Genomic DNA, 26,871 nt, shown 5'->3' on the forward strand with positions numbered 1-26,871 from the left:
CACGTTCCCTGAGTTTTTCCAGCAAGATGGTGCACCACCACATTATGGGTGTCAGGTCCGAGCATTCCTAGATGAACAGTTTCCTGGAAAGTGGATTGGTCGTCGTGGACAAGTTGAATGGCCCCCAAGGTCTCCCGATCTGACCCCCTTAGACTTTTATCTTTAGGGTCATCTGAAGGCAATTGTCTATGCTATGAAGATACGAGATGTGCAGCACCTGAAACTACGGATACTGGAAGCCTGTGCTAGCATTTCTCCTGCGGTGTATATAGTAGTATATAGCAGTGAATACGGATACTGGAAGCCTGTGCTAGCATTTCTCCTGCGGTGTTGCTATCAGTGTGTGAAGAGTGGGAGAAGAGGGTTGCATTGACAATCCAACACAATGGGCAGCACATTGAACACATTTTATAAGTGGTCAGAAACTTGTAAATAACTCATGAAAGAATAAAGTTACGTTAAAACCAAGCACATCATTGTTTTTCTTGTGAAATTCCCAATAAGTTTGATGTGTCACATGACCCTCTTCCTATTGAAAAAACAAAAGTTGGATTCAAAATGGCCAACTTCAAAATGGCTGCCATGGTCACCACCCATCTTGAAAAGTTCCCCCCCCCCCTCACATATACTAATGTGCCACAAACAGGAAGTCAATATCACCAACCATTCCCATTTTATTAAGGTGTATCCATATAAATGGCCCACCCTGTATAATATATATATATATATATATATACATATATATATCAATTCATTGTTAGTTAGTTAGTTAGTTGAGGAGGAGTGCGCTGCTGGCCCAGAACAAACTAGTATTTGTTTTATTAGTATTTTCCTTACAGTACATTTACGAAAATTACATTTCAGCACCCACCCCACCCAGGACAACATAGGGGGGGGGGGGGGGGGGGGTGGTGGTGAAATCAAGCTAGCCAGGACACAGCAAGAAGAAAGGCTCAAATGATTTACCAAGCCAAAGTGCATACCTACATTCACACCTACTCTTATAACTTCCTCTCCTCACACCTCTCACACTCTCTCGTTCATTCACTCCCCTATTGTAATTCTATACTCCGCCAAGATGCAAAAAGGGGAAAGAAAAAAAAAAGGGGGGAGGGGGGGAACAACCCTATCATCCCTCATATTCCCCGTCCCTACACCCCTCTTATTTCTGTGACTTTCGTTCTCCAATGTTCCCATATCTTCCGTTTGTTATACTGTGTACTAACCACCTTATCTAATCTTAACCTTTCCATAACACATGCATGGCTTAAAGAATTCAAAATTTCTATTGTTTTAGGTATATTTGATGATTTCTAGTTAAGCGCTATCGCCGTACGTGTCACAGATAACAAATGAAAACTTATAAGTCTATCCTTGTATGGAAGTACTTCTAGACCTATATTTAGAAGGTCCAACTCAGGGCCCCACTTTATTTGTTTCCCTAGAATATTTTTTAACAGAAGGTTTATTTCATTCCATACTGACCGTATTAGTGGACATGTCCACCAACAATGAATAAGTGTGCCCTGTCCTTGCAGACATCTCCAGCACAAACACCCAAACTAGTATAGGTGGTGCCCAGTCCAAATACAGAGAACTTATTGCAAACACAGAGAAGACCAGTAAACGGCACTCACCATCCAGGGTAATGCTTTATTCGGTCAGGAACAGCATGAGGGGTGCAGGCAAGTATGGCAGCGTTTGGCGCAGGCAACTGGAACAGACCGTTTCCTGCGTATGACACATTTCCTCTAGCTAGTACAGGGTCACCAAGTGCTACTCCCATTTAAATATGGGAGGCGCCAGACTGTCGGTAGGTCACCTGATGCGTAAACTGAACCAAATGACAGTGTATACATGTACATAGCAAGCAAAGAACAAACATATAAACAGAAAAATGCACAATATTAAAGGAAGGAGCTGAACTCACTGCAATTGTTGAAGTCTGCATCAAGTCTGGTGCTCCAATGAGCCTCCTTCTGCAACAACATCCTATTTCGGTCTCCACCATAGGAGGTTGGGGGGACTTTTTCAAGGCCGGCAAACCTGAGATCAGTGCAGACCCCCCCGTGTGCCTCCTCCATCATGTGGGCAATAAACCTTGGAGCCCCACTCCCAGTTTGTATGGAGTGCAAATGCTCACGAAACTAGACGTGGAGCTGGCTTATAGTCTTGCCCACATTAAAACGGCCACAGGGACAGATTAAGACGTAAACCGCAAATGAAGTGCGGCAAGTGAATAATTATTCTACTTGTTGGTCCCACGCACCTATTTTTATATTGCTTCCCAGTAGGACATGCGAACAGAATGAGCATGTCCTGTAAGGAGGATTACCCTTTAAGGCATGCTTAGTCAACCAGTGAGTCCCTGAATGTTCCAATGGCCCGATACGTCCAGTGCTGGTTAATCTTTTCAACTTGTCCCCCAGTGTAATGTTCCTTCTGTAAGTAATGAGTGGGGAAATTTAGTGACATCTTTTAATTTGCTATCAGAATCGAGAATTAACTAGTTGCGGCGAATGGCAGTTGCTACAACTGAATTCCTCCTGTTCAAGTTGGCAAGTGAGAAAGTAAAGCGTTTGGGATTAGGGAGACATCTATTGCTTTTCTTTATTATATCAATTCTCTTTAATGCTCTGACATGTTGGAGACTCTCGTCAATGACTCTCTCTGGATACTGTCTAGCAAGTAATCATGTCTTTAGGTCTTCTGCTTGTACCTCAAACGTGATCTTCACTGTTGATTCTCTTGAACCTCAAATATTGAGAATATGCAATACTCTTTTTGGTGTGTGTGGGGTGCGAGCTGTGATAATGTAGCAATGCATTACGAGCAGTAGCCTTGCAAAAACCTTGGGTGGTCAAACTGAAACCTGTCGCCTTCAACTTTGCATCTAAAAAATCCAGCTCATCCCCCCAAACACGGCGGTGAATAACATATTCTCTTTATTAGAATGGTTCAAATAGGCTACGAACTCAAAAAAGGTGGATTCAGAATCATCCCAAATGACCAGTATGTCATCCACATACCTCAGGAAACCCTTTATATGTTTCTGTGGTGTCGGTGAGGGTAATGTGTAGTTACTGTTTCGTGATGCCAGGGTGTGATTGACCTATACACCACCCAAGGTAGACCAGCTTCTCCTGTGCCAGGCACGGGGCAAATAATTACTGCGAGTTATGGGTAACTGGTTTGCTTTACTGAGGTTGGAAAGATTGTACAATCCGTTACAGCTCAGATTAGCATGAAGGAGATGCAGGGTGAACTTTGTGAAGCTTATCGGCTTGCTGGGACTTGTTGATTGTGCTGTATATGACTGACTTGACTTGTATGCAGCCCATGCTAGACTTTAGTGACTTGAGCTTGACTAATTTGCTGGACTTGACTTGTATTAAATTTCCCGAACTTAGTGCTTACCGCAATGCTTTGACTTTGACCTGGGTAGTGGGGTTAACAGGTCATAGATGTGTGGTTGCTGGACTAGGCCTCAGGCCTCCTTCAGGATCACCTCCCAGACAGACGTCACTCCTCACCAAACTGTACCACAGCAAGAGCACTACGAGCTCAGGAGAGAGAGCTAAATCCTGACCTCACTATATAAGGGAGCAATTTAGAGAGATCCCATTGACCGGATAAGTCACTTGGTTCACCTTTGCATACTCCCCTAACAACAAGGTTCATAGCAAAGGGATTCTTAAAGTAACAAGTGCATAGAAAATACTCATGCATTAATCATTATATAACATTGCATCAGAGAGAGTTCTGAGGAGAGTGGGCCCAACACGGACATTGAAGCAGCATCTGCCACACAGGATGGGCAGGAGTATAGAAGAACACGAGATTCTGTACTGGGTTACCACATTTCAAGAAAGGGTTCTCGGTGGAAAAGACATACCTTCGCTCAAAAATTACAAGCAAGAGTTTGGAATAAGTGCAGGAGACCAGCGTGCCCATAGCAGTGCCGGTCTCCTGCCTGTGCCAATCCTCTCCATCCCTAAACTTATTGTGAGTCAGAATAAAAAGAAGGGAGTCACAAAAGAAAGAGATGAAATCATCAGTCTTGTCCGTCTCTTGCAAAAATTCACTGATAGCCTGTACACCCACATCATGAGGGATACGGGTGTACAGGCTCTCAATATCAATAGCAGCTAGTCTGTAATCTTCATGCCAGTCAAAACTGTCCAAGGAAGTAAGAAGGACACCAGTGTCTTTTACATAGGTAGGGGTAGAAGGAAGAAGGGGTTTTAATAGCCACTCAATGTACTGCGAAAGGTATTCAGTTGCAGAGCCGATCACAGCCACGATGTGGCATTAAGGGGGTCAACTCTGCAACTTGTGCACCTTGGGCAGGTAAATCCATTTGGGATGTTGGGGAGCAGTTGGAAGGAGCCTCTCAGCAGTCCTCAGCAAGATCATTCCCTTGTCACATTGCTCCCTGAAAAAGGACCTGAGCTGATTTATGGTTTTAAGCGTAGGATTGCTAAGAAGGGGTTTATAAGTGAAAGTATTTCCTAAAAGATGCCTTTTTTCAGTGTCATAAGCCTCTAGAGTCATAACGATTGTACAGCCGCCTTTGTCAGCTCACACTATTTTGAGGTCTTTTATGGAGGACAACCACTTCAGTAGCCCATTCTTCATGCATGTTGCTCTCAACTTTAGGGAATGTCAAGGACTTTACGTCTCGTACTACAGCCCTCGTGAATAGATCAATAGAGCTACCCACAGAGATAGGAGGAGAAAACCTGGACATGTAACACCTCCACGTATGGAAAATCAATGGATGAGCCACCTTCATCAGCTAATAGGCACAAATCATTCAGAGTCCTGGTCTCTTCACTAGTGAGATTTGATATGGGGGAGAAACCCAAGGAACCTACAATGGCTGGTAATTTATCCTCTTTTTGCCCCTCTTTCTCAACAGGGTGTTCGATTTTGTGGAACATCTTATGTAAACCCACTTTGCGTGTGGCTTTAAAAAGATCTACTTTGAACTGTGCGAAATCAAATGACTCCCACAGTCCGAAGTTTAAGCACTTGGAAAGTAATGAAATGCGGTCTTCAGACAAAGCAATGTCTGTGAGATTCATCACATTGCTGGGATCAGTGACTGTCTCTAGTCCCTCCAAGAGACCCCCTTTCACTTTTTCATTATCATGGTGTCTTTTTTTCCCTCGACCCCTTCTGATTCTCCCCTCAAAGGGAGGGAACCGGGGGCAGAGGTTTGACACTGGGTTGTCTCGGCATCATAATCTGAGGTGCAGTAATCAGATGGATGCTTCCGAGGGTTACCACAACATTTGTTGTTAGAGGGTCTACAGCGTTTAGATGGCTTCTTTCTGTTCCACGTGAACACCTGGGCATTGTCAAAATCCAATTTATCTCGTATGAATTTCTCCCTCTTGCACTCTTTGATCTCAGCTTGGGTGACTAGCAATTTCTTCATAAACATATTGGCTGTGGATTCGCTCACTCGGGTTCGGTACTCTGTCTTGGTCTTACGCAACACGGTAGTAACCGTGCTGTATTTGGGTTGACTATTTTTTAATACAATCCGTGTGAGTCTGGCAGAATGACTGCACTGACCTCAAGTTTGCCCGCTTTTAAAAAGTCCCCCACCTATCTATGGTGGAGACCGAAATAGGATGTTGTTGCAGAAGGAGGTTTGTTGGATTGCCAGACTTGATGCCACCGACGGTACGCTTGGTCTGAACGATAGTAACAAGTTCAGCTCCTTCCTTCAATTAATGTACATTCTTGTTTGTTTATATGTTTATTGTTTATATGTTTGTTCTTTGCTTGCTCTTTCCATGTGTACACTGTCATTTGGTTCAGTTTATGCATCATGTGACCTAGCGGCATTCTGGCGCCACCCATATATAAATCGGAGTAGCACTAGCTGACGCTGTACCGTCATACGCACGAAATGGTCTGTTCCGTTGCCCCCTGCCGAACGCTGCCATACCCGCCTGCACCTGTCATGCTGTTCCTGACCGAATAAAGCACTACCCTGGATGGTGAGTGCCGTCTGCTGGTCTTCTCTGTGTTTACAATTCATTATCAAAGTCTATACTTGATGTGTTATCACCTTTCCACCTTGCCTTATGAACGTAAACCCTGGGCAACACGCATAAGTGTTAACCATTTAGAGGATAACCATATGCAATGTGTCTGTGATGGAGTAGGCATGTGTAATGTCATGAACCAATACTTGATCGTATATATGAGGATACCACATGTCCTATGGATTTAATTTATATATAAAGAACCAATTGCACTTGGATAGACATATACCTTTCACAGTTTCTACATGTCAACCACCCTTAAAGGGTACTCCGGTGAAAACCTTTTTTCTTTTAAATCAACTGGTGGCAGAAAGATAAACATATTTGTAAATTACTTCTATTGAAAAATCTTAATCCTTCCAGTACTTATTAGCTGCTGAATGCTACAGAGGAAATTCCGTTCTTTTTGGAACTGATGACATCACGAACACAGTGCTCTCTGCTGACATCTCTGTCCATTTTAGCAACCGTGCATAGCAGATGTGTGCTAACTGCTGGGGACTTGGGTTCAAATCTCACTAACGACAACAATAAATAAAGCGTTATTATTATTATAATAACGTCAGCAGAGAGAACTGTGCTCGTGATGTCATCAGAGAGCATTCCAAAAAGAAAAGAATTTCCTCTGTAGTATTCAGCATATAATAAGTACAGGAAGAATTAAGATTTTTTAATAGAAGTAATTTACAAATATGTTTAACTTTCTGCCACCAGTTGATTTAAAAGAAAAAAGGTTTTCACCGGAGTACCCCTTTAACTTGGGTGAATTGTACCAGTGCCTAGAGAATGTAACTAGCCCCCTCTCCTGTCTTATCTCAACAGCCATAAATATCTAAGGAGACATCTAGTACATTCCTCTCTCTGGCACATTTGTAGAGAATAGACTCTAGAATAAACTGTGGCCTTTTCATGAACTTTCTTGGGCCTACTAGTACACATGCAAATTAGCCGACATTCACAACATGGCCGATGCCATACTTATCAACATAGTGATTCATTTTTGGGGCTAACAATTAGGACAACATTCTATATATCTTATTCTCTCTCTCCCATCGGGCTTACTCCGATTTAATAGGGACATCACTGAGGGAGGGGTAGTCTTCAGGTTGGTGGTCTCCCTTATCAGGGCGGGTGCTCCAGTTAGGTAGGAACAGTGGGTCCGGGTGGAGACTTTTAGGGCTAGACCTATTTGTCAACTAAGAAGGTCTTCTGGTAACCCACATCCTACCTTGTGGCCTGCATACTCTTAGACATTTCTCAGTGTACACTCCTCCCGAATACATGTTCTGTTTTCTGTATTCCTTTGAGTCATTCCTTTGTCATTATTTTATTCTGTCATTGTGTATAGTTAATTTTGATGCACTGTGTCTGAGGGGATTGTTTTTACAAAAATACTTAAGAAAAGTTATGTTTTATCTCAGATGAAAAACTGATCACACAGAGTTTTTCAGGGGAGATACTGCTTGTTTGGCTTAAACTTACACCAGAATTTTGTGCAATTTTCAGCTCAACTAAGACTACATCCCTCCATCCTTTTCTTGGTAAAATTGCTTTTAAATTGTCTACCTTGGGCCTCTTGTTTTGGAGCCCTCCACAAGCTTCTTACAATAACTTGCTAAAACTTTTTGGTCATTCCTCTTAGCAGAACTTGTGTAAGGGTGGGTTCACACTACGTTTTCTCCCATACGGGAGCGCATACGGCAGGGGGGAGCTAAAACCTCGCGCTCCCGTATGTGACCGTATGCGCTCCCGTATGTCATTCATTTCAATGAGCCGGCCGGAGTGAAACGTTCGGTCCGGTCGGCTCATTTTTGCGCCGTATGCGCTTTTACAACCGGACCTAAAACTGTGGTCAACCACGGTTTGAGGTCCGGTCGTAAAAGCGCATACGGCGCAAAAATGAGCCGACCGGACCGAACGTTTCACTCAGGCCGGCTCATTGAAATGAATGACATACGGGAGCGCATACGAAGGCAAACGGGAGCGCGAGGTTTTAGCTCCCCCCTGCCGTATGCGCTCCCGTATGGGAGAAAACGTAGTGGGAACCCAGCCTAACTCAGTCCGGTTTAAAGGCCTCTTTGCTCACAAACCTTTTCAGTTTAGCCCAACTTTTCAGTGAAGTCTGGGCTTTGTAATGGCTGCTCCATTAACTTCACATTGTTTTGTCCCACCCTTGGAGTATGCTTGAGGTCATGTCCATTTGGATGACCAACTTGTGCTCATGCTTTAGAGGGGTTATCCAGGAAAAAACTTTTTTTTAATATATATATATCAACTGGCTCCAGAAAGTTAAACAGATTTGTAAATTACTTCTATTAAAAAATCTTAATCCTTTCAGTACTTATGAGCTGCTGAAGTTGAGTGGTTCTTTTCTGTCTAAGTGCTCTCTGATGACACGTGTCTCAGGAACCACCCAGTTTAGAAGCAAATCCCCATAGCAAACCTCTTCTACTCTGTGCAGTTCCCGAGACAAGCAGAGATGTCAGCAGAGAGCACTGTTGCCAGACAGAAAAGAACAACTCAACTTCAGCAGCCGATAATTATTGGAAGGATTAAGATTTTTTAATAGAAGTAATTTACAAATCTGTTTAACTTTCTGGAGCCAGTTGATATATATATATATATATATATATATATATATATATATATATACATATATATATATCAAGTTTTTTCCTGGAATACCCCTTTAACTTCTGGGCTGATCCCTTCAGATGTTGATTCAAAGCCTCCCCCGCCTATTTCCTCTATACATGACCATGGGGGAGATTTATCAAAACCTGTGCAGAGGAGAAGTTGACCAGTAGCCCATAGCAACAAATCAGATCACTTTATCATTTTGCAGAGGCATTTTTTATTTTTTTTTTAAATTAAGCAATCTAAAATTTTACTCTGCTCAGGTTTTGATAAACCTCCCCCTATGGGTATAATGGCCAATGACTTCCATGTTTGTTTCCTTAGAGGATATTTCTCCAAAAAGTAAGATCTATGGAGGGTATTTATCAACAGATTTATGAATGTTTTTATTGCGTTTTTTCTGGCGCATTTCTTTGGCGCAGTGTCTTTTTGCGCCAATATTTGGTGCCTTCTCACCTCTATCAAATTGTAAACTTGCTAGGATTTTGACGGTCCTGTGTAGGATTTTTGCAGTGGTCAGTAATTTATCAATTGCGTCAATTGTATTTTGGCGCTAATTTGCTTGTTTTTGACGCATGTTTGACGCAAATCACCGCCAACAATATTCTGACACGGAAAACACACATACCAAAGGAAGAATCTAGTATGCGCCAAAAATTACTAAAAGATGTGTGCCAAATGATAAATTTGGCGCATGTCTGTAAAAACCAAAGTAAAAAAGAAACAAAAAAGAAACTGCCAACAGGTAAAAATGATAAATACCCCCCCCCCCCTATGTCCCCATATGCAAATGCAATTTATTATTTCTCCTTGCTGAGTGGCCTTTTATACCATTTCGATATATGTTTTACTGTTGATGTAGATACTTTTGCACCTTTTTCCTCCAGGCTCAAGGTCATTGGCTGTTCTTGGATTTGCTGTTGTCCATCTCTTGGAGACAGAACGAATCTCCTTCCTGAACAGTATAATGGCTGTACGGTCCCATGGGGTGTAAACTTGTATATTATCTGAACAGATAAATGTGGGACCTTCAAATGTGATGAAATTGCTCCCAAGAATGTACCCCACTTCTGGAGGTCCACAATTCCTTTTCTAATATCTTGGCTGATTTCTTTTAAAGGGGTACTCCGGCGCTTAGACATCTCATCCCCTATCCAAAGGATAGGGGATAAGATGCCTGATCGTGGGGATCCCGCCGCTGGGGACCTTGGTGATCTTGCACGCCGCACCCCGTTCAAATCAGTCCCCCGGAGCGTGTTCGCTCCGGGTCTGATTACTGTCGATCACGGGCCGGAGCGTGACACCACGACTCCGCCCCCATGTGACATCACGCTCCGCCCCCCTGAATGCAAGCCTATGGGAGGGGGCGTGACGGCCGTCACGGCCCCTCCCATAGACTTGCATTGAGGGGCGGGGCGTGACGTCACACGGGGGGTGGAGTCGTGACGTCACGCTCTTCGCTCTTTCGCTCGCGTGGTTGGGATCCGAAGCCTCCAGCGTTGCCGGAAGCCGTTGGGGTGGGTGCTGCAGCCGAGATCCCCGCGATCTGACATCTTATCCCCTATCCTTTGGATAGGGGATAAGATGTCTAGGAGCGGAGTATCCCTTTAATTTTCACATGATGTCAAGCAAATAGGCAAATAAGTTTTAAAGGGTTCCTGTCGCGTTAAAATAAACTTTTGACATGTCCTAGAGACATAAAAAAAAGTTTTCATCGGTTGGGGTCTGAGTGTTCAGACCCCAACCAATTGTTAGAATGAGCGGGGAGAAAAGTGCAGCTGACAGAGACAATCCCATAGACTTACATTGTAAGTTTGTAGTGCAAAGTCTTCTTCCAACATATTCTAGCTATTGGTCGCAGTCTGAACACTCAGACCTAGACCAATCTAAACTTTCAACATATCAAAGTTTTTTTAAAGTGACAGTACCCATTCGTACTACTGCCACAGGTTGCCTCCAATCATGTGATATGAATAAAGGTTATCAGAAGCTTCTAAATCCATGATATTAATTTCTGGAAATTTCCAAACTATTTCCAGTACAGTTAACTCCTGCACCGCTGGATCTGTGACATAGTCTGTAAACAGTTTTGGGAAAAGTTGACTGTGTCCTGTACAAAGTAGAGATCTGAAACAACTTGCAGAAACTCTAATGTGGCGGAGAGAATTATGACTTTTTCTGTCTTCCACCTAAGTGTATGGAAACTTAAGACTTTAACTGTATATTAAAGGGGTACTCCACTGCTCAGTGTTTAGAACAAACTGTTCCGAACACTGTAGCCGGCGCCGGCTGTCACGCCCCTCCCATAGACTTGCATTGAGGGGGTGGGGCGTGACATCATGAGGGGGCGAGGCCATGACGTCACGAGCTCCCGGCGCCGGCTCCAGTTTTCGGAACAGTTTGTTCCAAACGCTGAGCAGCGGAGTACCCCTTTAACTTATTTAGGAATTAAAAAAAAAATTACTCTTCTAATTTCGCAAGACATTTATCATTATCTTTAGACTGTTTTTTGTGTCTAGAATAGACGCAAAAATGACGCAAGTGGTTTGCGCCTTTTGGTTTACACGTTTCTGCTGATTTTGAGTAGCAATCCACTGATTTTGGCAATACACATGATATGGAAGGGTTTTATGAACTGCGCCTTTTTGTGAAAAGGTGCAAAAAAGGCGCAAAAAAGGCGCAAAGCCACTGAAAAGTCCCCAAAACTACACCAGTCCAGACTTAGCTTTTTGGTGTATGTGAAGAGTGAAATTTTTGAAAATGTGACCTGCACAAAATTTATCAAATGCTCTGCGACCATTTAATAAATTTGGTTCTCCTACACATTACCAGCACACACAAAAAAGGTGTAGAAAAATGCTTCACTTACACCTACAATGATAAATGCCTCACTTACACCTACAATGATAAATGCTTCACTTACACCTACAATGATAAATGCTTCACTTACACCTACAATGATAAATGCTTCACCTACACCTACAATGATAAATGCTTCACTTACACCTACAATGATAAATGCTTCACTTGCACCTACAATGATAAATGCTTCACTTACACCTACAATGATAAATGCTTCACTTACACCTACAATGATAAATGCTTCACTTACACCTACAATGATAAATGCCAGCCACAATGTCTTAAAAATGTAATATCATCTACAACATCATTTATTTATTTATTTATGTGCTCTCCTTACAGTTCCATGTGCACCCATAACCGTTTCAGCCACAACGGATTGTAATACCCATTCTACGCTCGTCCAATGGGACTACAGTGAAGGGGCAGTCCGGTACATCGCACAAGCAAAAGCAAGCGATGGCTCAGAATATTCCTGTGAATCCTATAATCTACACTGCCATTTTAATGAACTACCCTGCAGTCAAACCTACACGGTCTATGTCACTGCCGACAACTACCAGTGCATGAGCCCCTACAGTCCACCGGTGGAGGTCAAGTCAGGTGAGTAATCCTAACGATTAACCATGAACCAGGACATGGTCATGGTGAACTCTAGTTCAGGAGGGGCCTAGATACATTTCTGAAGAGTAATAACATTACAGATTATGGACACTAGATTTTTAGGGACAAAACGTTGATCCGGTGATTTATTCTGATGCCACATTTGGAGTCAGGAAGGAATTTTTCCCCTGGTATGGGGCAATTGGCATCAGGCTCATAAGGGTTTTTTGCCTTTCTCTGGATCAACACAGTATAGGCACAATAGGGATAAAGGCTTGTCCTTTTTCAACCTTATGAACTTTGCATAATTTAATGCAACTATTATTGGTTAAAGAGGATGTATCGAATTATTTTTGTCTTAATAAGTCTTCCATTTATTAAACACAAACTAGTCAGGTGATCGGCCAGGCTCCAGAAACCCTTAGTGAACAGCTGATATATCCTAGTGGAAATGGTGGCCTACTGGCACATGGGTGGTCCAAGGAGGACCACTGTCTATGACAGTGGTCTCCAACCTGCGGACCTCCAAATGTTGCAAAACTACAACTCCCAGCATGCCCGGACAGCCAACGGCTGTCCGGGCATGCTGGGAGTTGTAGTTTTGCAACAGCTGGAGGCACCCTGGTTGGAAAACACTGAAATAGACTGTGATTTACAGCTCCCAGCAGCAATTTCTTACTTTTATATGTAAGGACCAACTTTTTCTATATTAGTTATCTACTTATATTAGTTATCTACTTATTTATTTGTAGTTTTGCAACATCTGGAGGTCTGCAGGTTGGAGACCAATGGTCTATGATGTTTTCTTTTACCTAATACAGATACAGTTTATCTTCCTATTTAAAGGGAACCGGTTTGAACATAAGATCCGATGTGTGGGTACCCTGTTATGGAGCAGGGGGAGCTGAGCAGATATATATATATATATATATATATATATATATACATACTGTAGATATATATATATATATATATATATATATATATATAGGTTAGAGGAAAAAGGTTTATTAGAACTCATAATGCATTTTAATAAATTATTTGCTTTAGAGTCAAGTGGGCAGTCCTTATCAATGAGTGGCAGCTAACTTTGTATGCACTCTTTTTCATGGGAGGCTGTCAGTCACCCAGTAAGACTGCCTATTGGACTACTAAGCCTAGAAAGACCAAGAACTAAAATTAATAATTTTTTCTGAATCTTTTCCTACAAATCTTTATATCAATGGTCTCCAAACTGTGGACCTCCAGCTGTTGCAAAACTTCAACTCCCAGTATGCCTGGACAGCCAATGGTAGTTTTGCAACAGCTGGAGGTCCACAGTTTGGAGACCTGTGATATATCAATCTGCTCAGTTACTCCTGCTCTTTACCATGATGCTGGCAGATAGGACAACATGTCTCTTTGGAAGTGGATCATCTTCTTGCCTTGCAATGGATTTATTTAATCTTATTTTAATCTTATGATCTTATTTAACACTTAAGAAACTCCAGTATATTTCTAAAGTTAGAGTTGTTATCAATTGTCTAAAACTTGATGGCCTTTATAGTCTGTCATTTATAATAGGCAGGCTCCACTCTCATAATCCCCCAATTCAACAATCAGCTTGAAGAGGTTGAGGCAGTCAGGTGATCGCTGCAGCCTCTGCAGTATTTATATGGCTGTTTGTACTATTTGGTGTCAGTGACGCAAGGGACGACGCTACACAGTACCTTAGTTGTATGTATAAGTTGAAACAGCATGTTTGTGTTTGCAGTCCCCTGCACTCCACAGATTGTCAGCACCGAATTATTCTGCAGTCAAAACACGGTACTCGTCACGTGGACTGAGGACACTGGAAATATAACATTTGAAGCCACTGCATGGAGTGATTTTGGACATTACCACTGTAGGACCCAGGAAAGTCATTGTGAAATCAGCAATGTAAGCTGTGGAGAGATGTTCTCTGTTTTGGTTCATGCCAATAACAGTCAGTGCATCTCTTCCTCCAATCAGAGCGCTCCATTTTATTCAGGTATTTTTTTTATTATATTTATATTATATTTTCTTTTCTTCTGATTTTAAAGGGGTTATCCAGGAAAAAACTTTTTTTTTTTTTTTTTTTTATATATATATATCAACTGGCTCCAGAAAGTTAAACGGATTTGTAAATTGCTTCTATTAAAAAATCTTAATCGTTTCAGTACTTATGAGCTTCTGAAGTTAAGGTTGTTCTTTTCTGTCTAAGTGCTCTCTGATGACACGTCTCGGGAAACGCCCAATTTAGAAGCAAATCCCCATAGCAAACCTCTTCTAAACTTGCAAGTTCCCGAGACACGTGTCATCGGAGAGCACTTAGACAGAAAAGAACAACCTTAACTTCAGAAGCTCATAAGTACTGAAAGGATTAAAAAAAAATTCATAGAAGTAATTTACAAATCTTTTTAACTTTCTGGAGCCAGTTGATATCTACATATATATATATATATATATATATATATATATATATATATATATATATAAAGTTTTTTCCTGGATAACCCCTTTAATTTTCTCTAAAATTGCTTACTAAATTATTGGAACCATGATAAGTCCAGTTAAATCTGTATCTATTCTCGGCCATCGTCATCAGTGATTGACCTCTCCGGACTATAGACAAAAAAGATAAGCAGAGTTTCCCATAGAGTAGTATTGTTAAAATAGGTGGTGATGCAAGCGTTATTACATTGAATAAACTGCTCACCTTTAGTTGTTGTGTATGGCAAGACACAACAACATAAAGCGCATAGATGTTAGTGGTGCTGCCTCCCGGTAGTCAGCGCCAAGGATCCTCCGGGCCGAAGTGTAGACAGTAGGAGTAGGAATGCAGGAAAAATTCCGGGTACCTGGCGCGATCCACTGTGGAAGGACTTAGTCCAAGTAGGTTATGTTGAAATATGACGTTTATTAGCCAGTGAGCACAGATGCGTTTCGAGGTAACAACCCCGAAACGCGTCTGTGCTCACTGGCTAATAAACGTCATCTTTCAAGATAACCTGCTTGGACTAAGTCCTTCCATAGTGGATCGCGCCAGGTACCCGGAAATTTTCCTGCATTCCTACTCCTACAATCACTGAGTGAGACCGCCCCCTGGACTCCCAAGCACAGAAAGAGCAAGGGTTCCAATCAAAGTTAAAAAAAGGTAATAAAATCATGGTCTAGTTATGGGCACGGGTCAGATACAGGATAGGAGATCAGAAACAACATACCTTTACTACGGAAAAAACACACTATTCCTCAGGCACAGTTGAGCAGGTGAAAAAGCTTTAAATAGGTAATGCTAGGCAGAGGTATGTGGAGGACATATTAGAGATATGCGCACTGGCCCTCTAAGCTGCAGCCATAGCCAAAACGCTTCCCCAATGGGGCAAACTAGGAACTGCAGCCACGGAGAAGTAAGCAGGAGGGAGACTGAAGGAGGAAGCCTAGGCCAAATGGCAGGGTGGCAGAGAGAAGCCATTATGGCGGTAAGTGCCTGAACAAGTCTTGGGCCAGCATTACAGGGGCAAGTAGCTCTTGTTAGGGGTTGATGGAGATCCAAGGAGTTTGACCCCCATTGGTCTGACTTTTATGTCATGCCCAGTAAAAGCGCCATGAATGTCAACTATTATAAAACTTTTTATGAAAAAACATTTATTTTCCAGCACATAAGACTGTGAACTACCAATTTGATTAATTGGAAGGGTTTATATATAAGATCTGCCTTTAAGGAGTTCAATAACCTCTAGATCCCTCTCTCAACAACATCTCCTTCTGCCTTTTATTACAGCTCCTTGCAAACCAACCGATGTGTCTGCTGTAAGTATCTGCGCTAATGGCAGCACCCAGATATCCTGGACAAATAGTTCCGGAATAGGTGTAGAGACCTACGTGGGCCAGATGCAGAGCAGTGACGGTGCGGCTCCGCTCATGTGTCAATCGACAACAGGAACCTGTGTGATTGAGGGCACTAAGTGCGGAGAAGTGTACAAAGCAACAGTCACGGCCGTGGGTACCAGATGCCAGACCGTGTCCAATGCATCTTCAGTGATACCAGGTACCAGCAACCATGACATTGAAATTCATAGAATTAAAGCCATTGATTTCTACCTTAGGCAAATCTTAATTTATACTAAATCTAAAAGTAAACCAACAAGAGGATAGTTTACTGTTGGCACTGCCACACCGTAATGGCCAAATCCGCACTGCAACCGCTAATCACGGACCCTTTTCCGTTGCTAAACCATACTACTCAATTCGGGCCCAATGACACATGTAGAGGTAAATCACAACAATATAACCCCGAGGGGTTAGATAAGGCCTCTATATTACATGTGTCAATAATAATAAAACATAACTTTTATTTGTGTATTAACTAATAAATTAATAAGGTGAGAAACACACGTTTAAAAACACAGTGCCACTGGGATCCCTATGCTAATATTAGAAGGGTCCAATCAGGACCTCAACAATTGCAGCCACAGGAGTTGATAGGTCTATTAATATTGCTTATTGACAAATTGCGATATTGAGCGGTGCGTGGGTCTATGGACGTTGTGGTAGAACCTAATTACAGGTATATATATATATATTTTGCTGTACTATATATATATGCTCCACTCAAGATGATAAAAGAGGTGCCCCAACTCATGTGTAATGCTTCTGTACCAGCCACTAGCTCCTGCTGTGCACCACAGGTATAAGCTAGATGGTGTCTAGTTGGACTATTAGCTTATTTTATTGCATTAGGCCCAGTGGAACTGCTATGAAAACAGAAAACGGTCACACCCCGACATGTTTCGTCACTCATGTGGCTTTATCAAGGAGACAGATGTCAGTTGTCGCCTTGATAAAGCCACATCAGTGGCGAAACATGTCGGGGTGTGACAGTTTTCTGTTTTAATAGCAGTTCCACTGGGCCTAATGCAATAAAATAAGCTAATAGTCCAACTAGACACCATCTAGCTTATACCTGCAGTGCACAGCAGGAGCTAGTGGCTGGTACAGAAGCAACACATGAGTTGGGGCACCTCTATTATCATCTTGAGTGGAACTTTTTCGTTGCTACACTCCTGGTGTCCATCCAGAAAGCAGATCCATATCCAAATAAAGAAGGTAAGGAGGCATCGGATCTTAAAGGGTAGCTCCCACCATCCTATTTTTTTTTGCTAGCCCGTTTCCCCTCCCCCCGCTACGGCACTAGCCCGTTCACTCCTCCCCCCCAACCCCCCCGCCCTGCATACCCTGTTCCCTCATTACACTTGTAGTTACTGCAGAGTCCGGCAGCGGGCGTGCAGGGACAGCGGCGGCAACGAGGCGGCGGCGGCGATGTGCGGGAGGAGTGGCCTCCCAGCCAGTGGCCGGGGAGCCAATGCGCTCGCTCCCGCCTGTCTGATTGACAGGCAGGGAGCGAGTACAGCCTAACTGAAAAAGGACTGATTGCCACTCCAAAATCAGTCCTTTTTCAGTGGCCGGTTTTTAAATGTAAATTAAACCTTTTTAATGAAAAAAATAAAAATAAAAGTATATTAGAGATATGTTGTAGTACATAAGTACTACAACATATCAAAAAATAAAGTTGGTGACAGTGTCCATTTAAGCGATTATCTTTATTGAATTCAGGTCGTCTCACAATGCCTGAAGACCTGAATTCAATAAAGATAATTATTCTCTGAATCTCTGAAGATCCAAGTGCCTCCTTACCTTCTTTATTTGGATATGGATCTGCTTTCTGGATGGGCACCAGGAGTGTAGCAACGAAAAAGGGTATGTTTTTAAATCTAAAAGAAATTTGTAAAGCACGAAAAGCAACAAAACAAAGTTTCAAACCAGAAACCGAGTTCAGAAATAATAGTGGACTATCAGAAATGGCGCATCATGTTGACCCGCATTTCAGCATATTTGTGCCTCGCTCATTTCTTTCGATTTGTGTCTGGAAAAGTGGCCACATGGCACATTTATTCATTGTAGCTTTATTTAAAAGTTGCAAAGTTTATGCCCACTACTATGCCAATTCAGGGGATGTCCTAGACACCATTATTGATCAGTCTCCCCATTAGGGTTATCTTTGCTTAGGGGGTTACATGTGTAAATTGGGCCACATTTGTCAAACATCATGCAACTATGTTGTAAATTTGGTGCACTATTCACGTCAGACAAAAAAAAAAAATTAAAAAAGAATAAAGTGATTTAAAAGAACCCTGATTATGAAAGACATTGACCCTCATTTACTGTTACAAACCCGACATGTTTTGTCGGGTTGTGCGCCAGAAATTCTGTATGAGCCAGAATTTGCGCCAGATTTGAAAAAAACCAGACTAAGGCTGGGGTCACACTATGGTTGGTAATTACGGTTCCTGTATATGGCTGGGAGGAGGGGTGGGCGGGGCTTAATCGTGGCGCCCGCACTCAGCCGTATAGGGAACCGTAGTTAATGTATGTCTATGAGCCGACCGGAGTGAACCGCAGCCTCCGGTCGGCTGCTTTTTCGGCCGTATGCGGTTTCCCGACCGCAGGCAAAAACGTGGTCGACCACGTTTTTGCCTGCGGTCGGGAAACCGCATACGGCCGAAAAAGCAGCCGACCGGAGGCTGCGGTTCACTCCGGTCGGCTCATAGGCATACATTAACTACGGTTCCCGAATACGGCTGAGTGCGGGCGCCGCGATTAAGCCCTGCCCCCCCCCCTCCTCCCAGTCATGTACGGGAACCGTAATTACAAACCGTAGTGTGAACCCAGCCTAACTCTCCATTTTACTGAGAGAACTCGAAAAAGGGTGTGGTCATCTGTAGAAGGGTGCGTGGTCACAAAAAAAAAAAAAGGGGGGGGGGGTGTCCCTGACATTTTCACAAAAAACAACATATTTACTAAGGTTTCCACAGAAAATGTGGTGGATTTGAGCTGAGGAAAACCCGACAGATCAGAGCATGTGTAAAAAAAGAAAAATGGAGGGAAAGTGGAAAATATAGGGAAACTTTAGTAAATACCGTGGAAAATAAATTGTAGGGAATTAAAACCCACAAAGAAAACTACACAACACTCTAAGTAAATCAGGGCTATTGTGGGAGATTTATCTAAACCTGTGCAGAGGATAAGTTGCCCAGTTGTCCATAGCAACCAATCAGATTTCTTCTTTCATTTTTAACAAGGCCTCTGCAAAATGAAAGCAGCGATCTGATTGGTTGCTATGGGCAACTGGGCAACTTTTCTTCTGCACAGGTTTAAATCTCCCCTATTGTCATATTAAAAGGAAACTGTCACTTGTTTTATCCTGCCCGAACTGGGAACAGCATGAAACAAGTGCAGGGAGCAGGGTCCCAGAACACTATGATCCACTCTGGAATGCTCAGATGTTTCGGAGAAATCATTTCTGGGGCGGAACCTGGCAGCTGCTCTCCAACCTGCCGACCCTCAGTTAGGCCATGTTCACATGGCAGAAATATTGCAGAGTGTCCATCCGGAAAACACAGGCAGACATTCTACCAATAGCAGTCGGATGTCAATGCATTTCAAAGGGGATTCTGCTGAAAGAATTCTTTTTGCGGAGACCAAAATCTGAATTTCCGCAGCAGAAACATCTGCGCGGAAATTCCTCCCTGTGCAGGGTGCAGCAGAATCCCACTGACAACAATGGACTCTGCTGCAACAGAATTTCCGAGCAGAATCTTTCCACTGGATCCTACATGGAAATTCCGTCGTTCGAACACAGCCTAGCACGTCTCTAGTGTTACGGGACCGCACTGCCTGCACCTGTTTCATGCTGCTCATGGTTTTGGCAGCATAAAACAAGCAACAGGTTCACTTTAAAGGGGTACTCCGCTGCTTGACATCTTATCCCCTATGCAAAGGGGATAAGATGTCTGATTGCGAGGATCCCGATGCTGGGGTCCCCGCGATCTCCTGCAAACGCCGGGTTCCTGCGGCAGTGGTCGTGACGTCACGGCCACGCCCCCTCGTAATGTCACGCCACGCCCCCTGCATTCATGTCTATGGGAGGGGGCGTGTCAAACGACACGCCCCCTCCCATAGACATGAATGGAGGGGGCATGGCGTGACATCATGAGGAGGCGTGGCCGTGGCATCACGGTAACGGTCTCCGGCTCCGAGCGTTCTGAATAAAATGTTCAGAACGCTGGAGAACCGGAGTACCCCTTTAATATATGTATGTTACAATGATCATTTTTGACTCATTTCAGTGTCATTTCACAATTCATATTTATCCATAAAATGTAGTAAATTGTAGGTTTCATTGCCACTTCAATAATGATTGCTGTCACAGGTCACCAGCAATTTAAAGAGGACCTGTGGTCAGGTCAATTCTCCCAGTTCCTCGACATATAGGGGTTTCATTCTTTTGTGAATTACCTGTACTTTTTAGAGATGAGCGAACTTACAGTAAATTCGATTCGTCACAAACTTCTCGGCTCGGCAGTTGATGACTTTTCCTGCATAAATTAGTTCAGCCTTCAGGTGCTCCGGTGGGCTGGAAAAGGGGGATACAGTCCTAGGAAAGAGTCTCCTAGGACTGTATCCACCTTTTCCAGCCCAACGGAGCACCTGAAAGCTGAACTAATTTATGCAGGAAAAGTCATCAACTGCTGAGCCGAGAAGTTTGTGACGAATGGAATTTACTGTAAGTTCGCTCATCTCTAGTACTTTTCACTGAACAGTCATCTGGTTGGGGGCGCTATTACAAAATGGAGTGTAAATGATATGCTAAGGGGGAGTAATTAGGAGCTTCATAATCCCATCCCCCATTTTGCAATAAAGTTCCCGCCCATCTGACTATTCAGTGAACAGTACAGAGAGTCAAAACTCTTATATCTCAGGAACGGGAAGGCATAGCAAGAAAGTAAAAGCACATTAGTAATCAGGGCACCAGAGGCTATAGAATGATATACATAAAACGAAATTTTTTGGGACTGACCACAGGTTCTTTACAGAGCGTACCTCCAATAGCATGTTTAAAGGGGTACTCCCGTGGAAAACTTTTTTTTTTTTTTAAATCAACTGGTGCCAGAAAGTTAAACAGATTTGTAAATCACTTCTATTAAAAAATTCTTAATCCTTCCAGTACTTTTTAGGGGCTGTATACTAAAGAGAAATCCAAAAAAGAAATGCATTTCCTCTGATATCATGACCACAGTGCTCTCTGCTGACCTCTGCTGTCCATTTTAGGAACTCTCCAGTGCAGCATATGTTTGCTATGGGGATTTTCTCCTGCTCTGGACAGTTCATGAAATGGACAGCAGAGGTCAACAGAGAGCACTGCGGTCATGACATCAGAGGAAATGCATTTATTTTTTGGATTTCTCTTTAGTATACAGCCCCTAAAAAGTAATGGAAGGATTAAGATTTTTTAATAGAAGTGATTTACAAATCTGTTTAACTTTCTGGCACCAGATGATTTAAAAAATAAATAAATAAATAAAGTTTTCCATGGGAGTACCCCTTTAATCTTATGAAAAATGACTGTGCGCCATAGGCTAAGTGTCATTTTCCCTTAAAGGGGCACTACGCCGGAAAACCTTTTTAATTTCCTATCCAAAGGTTAGGGAATAAGATGTCTGATCGCAGGTGTCCGTGATCTCCGGGCCCGTAGCGGCGAAGTCAGGGACACGGAAGCTTGGAGCTACTGTGTTTGTGACGTCATGCCATGCCCTCTCCATTCATGTCTATGGGAGGGGGTGTGACGGCTACTATGTAGCTGTCACGCCTCCTCCCATAGACATGAATGGAGGGGGCCGGATGACTTGGATGCCTCAGCAAAGATCGTAGGCGTCCCCAACTGTGGGACCCCCGTGATCAGACATCTTGTCCCCTATACTTTGGCTTGCACTATATTTTAGCAATTTTACCTGTAACTCTTCTTGCTTTACTCTTAGTACCCTGCGCCATAGCCTAAGTGCCTGAATGAAGGCGTCATTTTCCCTTAAAGGGGTACTCTGCCAGGAAACATTTTATTTCCTATCCAAAGGATAGGGAATAAGATGTCTGATCGCAGGTGTCCCGTGATCTCCGGGCCCGCAGCGGTGGAGTCAGGGACACGGAAGCTTGGAGCTACTGTGTTTGTAACGTCATGCCATGCCCTCTCCATTCATGTCTATGGGAGGGGGTGTGACGGCTACTACGTAGCCGTCACGCCTCCTCCCATAGACATGAATGGAGGGGGCCGGATGACTTGGATACCTCAGCAAAGATCGTAGGCGTCCCCAACTGTGGGACCCCCGTGATCAGACATCTTGTCCCCTATACTTTGGCTTGCACTATATTTTAGCAATTTTACCTGTAACTCTTCTTGCTTTACTCTTAGTACCCTGCGCCATAGCCTAAGTGCCTGAATGAAGGCGTCATTTTCCCTTAAAGGGGTACTCTGCCAGGAAACATTTTATTTCCTATCCAAAGGATAGGGAATAAGATGTCTGATCGCAGGTGTCCCGTGATCTCCGGGCCCGCAGCGGTGGAGTCAGGGACACGGAAGCTTGGAGCTACTGTGTTTGTAACGTCATGCCATGCCCTCTCCATTCATGTCTATGGGAGGGGGTGTGACGGCTACTATGTAGCTGTCACGCCTCCTCCCATAGACATGAATGGAGGGGGCCGGATGACTTGGATGCCTCAGCAAAGATCGTAGGCGTCCCCAACTGTGGGACCCCCGTGATCAGACATCTTGTCCCCTATACTTTGGCTTGCACTATATTTTAGCAATTTTACCTGTAACTCTTCTTGCTTTACTCTTAGTACCCTGCGCCATAGCCTAAGTGCCTGAATGAAGGCGTCATTTTCCCTTAAAGGGGTACTCTGCCAGGAAACATTTTATTTCCTATCCAAAGGATAGGGAATAAGATGTCTGATCGCAGGTGTCCCGTGATCTCCGGGCCCGCAGCGGTGGAGTCAGGGACACGGAAGCTTGGAGCTACTGTGTTTGTAACGTCATGCCATGCCCTCTCCATTCATGTCTATGGGAGGGGGTGTGACGGCTACTACGTAGCCGTCACGCCTCCTCCCATAGACATGAATGGAGGGGGCGTGGTGGCTGAATGACTGGGATGCCGTGGTGAAGATTGTAGGGGTCCCCAACGGTGGGACCCCCATGATCAGACATCTTGTCCCCTATCCCTTGGCTTGCACTATATTTTAGCAATTTTACCTGTAACTCTTCTTGCTTTACTCTTAGTACCCTGCACCCCCACGAACTTTCCACCTCTGGTTGGTGCTGAAGTTGTGCACGTACTCTGGTCAGACTCGACTGGAGCTGTCAACTACACCAGCGTCATCACGGGAAACAATGGAGACAACCATGAATGCCTCACATCGAACACAAGCTGCTCAGTGACGGATCTCATGTGCGGCTCCCAGTATAGAATGACTGTCACAGCCAATGGCCAGTACTGCAGCAGTAACAGTAGTTACCCCCAAAGCTTTAATACAGGTGAGAATTTTCATATCCTGATCCAGTACTTAAAGGGGTACTACGCTGGAAAACTTTTTTTTAATCAACTGGTGCCAGAAAGTTAAACAGATTTGTAAATTATTTCTATTTAAAAATGTTAATCCTTCCAGTACTTATCAGCTGCTGTATAATACAGAGGAAGTTCTTTCTTTTTGAATTTCCTTTCAGTCTGACCACAGTGCTCTCTGCTGACAGCCACTATGTGAATGGAGCCGACTGCTTCTGGTCCTATTCACAGCATAGATCTGGCCATGGCAGCTCTGTAGTACAGATGAACGGTAGTGGTACCTTACAATCAGATAGTAATCCTATGCCTGGAAAATCCCTTTAAAGAGGTACTCTGGAGGAGAAAAATGGTGCCAGAAAGTTCTACACATTTGTAAATTATTTCTTCTTCAAAATCTTAATCCTTCCAGTACTTATCAGCTGCTATATGCTCCAGAGGAAGTTGTGTAGCTCATTCCAGTCTGACCACAGTGCTCTCTGCTGCCACCGCTGTCCATAACAGGAACTGTCCAGAGTGGGAGCAAATCCCCATAGCAAACGTTTCCTGCTCTGGACAGTTCCTGACACTGACAGAGGTGGCAGTAGAGAGCACTGTGGTCAGACTGGACAGAACTACACAACTTCCTTTGGCGCATACAGCGATTAGGATTTTTATCTAGAAGTAATTAACTAAAATTTGTATAACTTTCTGGCACCAGTTGATTTGAAAACATTTGCCCCCCCCCCCCCTCCTCCCAGAGTACCACTTTACATGTACTTTGTGAGCTTTGCTCTATCTGTATTCGCTGTTACAGTACAGTTTCCACATTGTAGTTACAGTATATACATTATAGCTCTTTATCTTAGTTATATTGAGAACATTTTACTGATAATCAATGCAAAAATCCAGGTAATTCCAAACATTTCACTTACTTTTTTCTCCCTGCACTATGGATGTTTACTCAACATACACAATAACAGACACAAACAGTACAGCTTATTATTGCTCAGTTACTAGTTGGCTAAAATGTATGCCATTGACTATCCGTAACAATAATCTGTATGTTATATCCATAGCACCATGTAGTCCACAGGTAGTGACTGCTGAAGTGGATTGTACGAATCATATTGCAACCGTGTCATGGGACGAGAGCCTGGGAGCAGAAAATTATACCGCTTTGGCCGTTGCTTCTGATGGGGAAAATGTTACTTGCCGTTCCACTACAACATCCTGTGACATTGCGGGGTTAATGTGTAGCCAGATATATGTAATAACTGTCTCAGCAGCTAACAAGTACAGCAACAGTAAAGCGAGCCTGCCAGTAGAACTGCTAATTGGTGAGTGCATGTAGGCTCCCAAATTGAATATATTGTGTATAAACAATGATTAATTATATATTTATATTATAACTCCTTATATTGTACATGACAAGTTCTATGCGAAATTCAAGTAAATGTTCACTTCAGGCAACTTTTTAGGATTAGCTGACCTGTGTGTATATATTAGCAGCACCAATGCTGCCCATAATATCTCTCTCTCTCTCTATATATATATATATTGTGTTTTCTAGCAGATTTCTGCTCTGCAGGCTTCATCTATAATTCAGAGTTTTCCCACAGCTGGTGAACGGGGAACTCCCTCTTCACCCCTCCATAGACTTGTAATGGCTCCTCATGCAGACACAGGACAAAGCGGAGCTGATTTTCAGAGTGGAATACAGATTTACAGAAGTGGGGCTAGAGAAGAAGCTTAATACCTGAAGAAAGAAGCATTTATGTCCAATAGGATGTATTACAAAGTTTCTTATGTTTCATTGTACTTTTTAATCAATGCACAGTTTGTTTAAATGACAGTGTATTTTGTAATAATTGCTAAGGCTCTGTTCCCATTTTTCCTGTTCTATAGGGGTTGCAGTGTACAGCATAGTATACAGTCATGTTGTAAATATTCATGTTCTGAATTTTCTGTCTTATGGGAGGGTAAACCAGTAGAATAACACAAAAACAATATTAAACAGTGCAAAAAACTGAAAAACAACATGAATATGTATGAATACAAAGGACGAATATCCAACAACCAATTTTCTAGTCACACAGGGTATGCAGTGGGACACTGCACATGCATTGGACTATTTCCCAACTGGAAACATTGCCTTGTCTTGTTTTTTCAATATGAAATGGTATAACGACAACTGTGCATCATATATATAGTGTGTTCTCTCCACCTACTGACTGATCGTTTTTTGCTTTTGTTCCAGCACCTTGCACCCCCACTAGTATGAGACCCCTGGTTAGTGCTGAAGTTGTGGATGTATCCTGGCTGGGCTCAAATGGCGCAATGAATTACACGACCGTCATTACAGGAGACAGTGGTGACAAATATGAATGTCACACTACCAACACAAGCTGCTCGGTGACAGAACTGATGTGCGGCTCCCAATATAGTATGACTGTGACAGCGAATGGCCGATACTGCAGCAGTAACCGTAGTGACACACAAGCCTTCCAAACGGGTAAGAACATATGCACTAGAAATAATCTTTATATCAATTCTAACTGGACTGTGAGCAGTGGTTCTTATGTCACTGGGGGTAAGAGGAATACCTATACATATTGGCCCTCATTTACTAAGAGTGTTGTGTAGTTTTCTTTGTGGGTTTTAATTCCCTACAATTTTTTTTCCACGGTATTTACAAGGTTTCCCTACATTTTGCACTTTTCCTACATTTTGCTTTTTTTTTTTACACATCTGTGGGATTTTCCTCGGCTCAAATCTATTACATTTTCTGTGGAAACCTTAGTAAATATGTTGGGTTTTTGTGAAAAGGTCGGGGACACGCCCCCTCTTCAGTGACCATGCCCACTTTCCCCAACGCCCACGCCCTTTTTTCTGGGTTTTCTCAGTAAAATGGAGAGTTAGTCGTTTTTTTTTTTTCAATTCTGGCGCACATTCTGGGCCGGACAGAATTTCTGGTGCAATACGGCAGAATCTGGTGCACAACCTGACAAAACATGTCAGGTTTACAATAGTAAATCAGGCAGGGCTGGCTCTGCCTATAGGCCAAATAGGCATCTGCCTAGAGCGCCCTCTTGATGGGCCTAGAGCGCCCTCTGCTTGCTGCAATAAACAATAAACTTAGCCAGCATTCGAAGAATCCGCCCATCTGAAGCACCTGCCCATCAAGCAAAACCCTGCCACCCTAACCGCACCCCACCCGTACTATAATAATCTGCTTTTTTCAGCCTGCTGGAGGAGCTCAGCGCCACCTCTGAGGC

General features: G+C 43.2%; 1 protein-coding gene across 7 annotated transcripts in view; it reads left to right on the forward strand.

Annotated features, from left to right (window-relative positions):
• The window catches only part of LOC130275479 (uncharacterized), a 157,579-nt gene that overhangs the window by 26,850 nt on the left and 103,858 nt on the right, over nucleotides 1-26,871 (forward strand). For 6 of the 7 annotated variants that reach the window (XM_056523510.1, XM_056523512.1, XM_056523513.1 and 3 more), the window contains 6 exons: nucleotides 11,904-12,164; nucleotides 13,918-14,175; nucleotides 15,949-16,215; nucleotides 23,335-23,589; nucleotides 24,673-24,933; nucleotides 25,854-26,108. In XM_056523510.1, coding sequence (XP_056379485.1) covers nucleotides 11,904-12,164; nucleotides 13,918-14,175; nucleotides 15,949-16,215; nucleotides 23,335-23,589; nucleotides 24,673-24,933; nucleotides 25,854-26,108 — 1,557 coding nt within the window. Of the gene's footprint in view, nucleotides 1-2,308; nucleotides 2,445-11,903; nucleotides 12,165-13,917; nucleotides 14,176-15,948; nucleotides 16,216-23,334; nucleotides 23,590-24,672; nucleotides 24,934-25,853; nucleotides 26,109-26,871 lie in introns of those variants that run through there. The other variant, XM_056523514.1, reaches the window with a different exon arrangement.

This window comes from Hyla sarda, chromosome 6 (assembly GCF_029499605.1).
Source record: "Hyla sarda isolate aHylSar1 chromosome 6, aHylSar1.hap1, whole genome shotgun sequence".
Lineage (NCBI taxonomy): Eukaryota > Metazoa > Chordata > Amphibia > Anura > Hylidae > Hyla > Hyla sarda.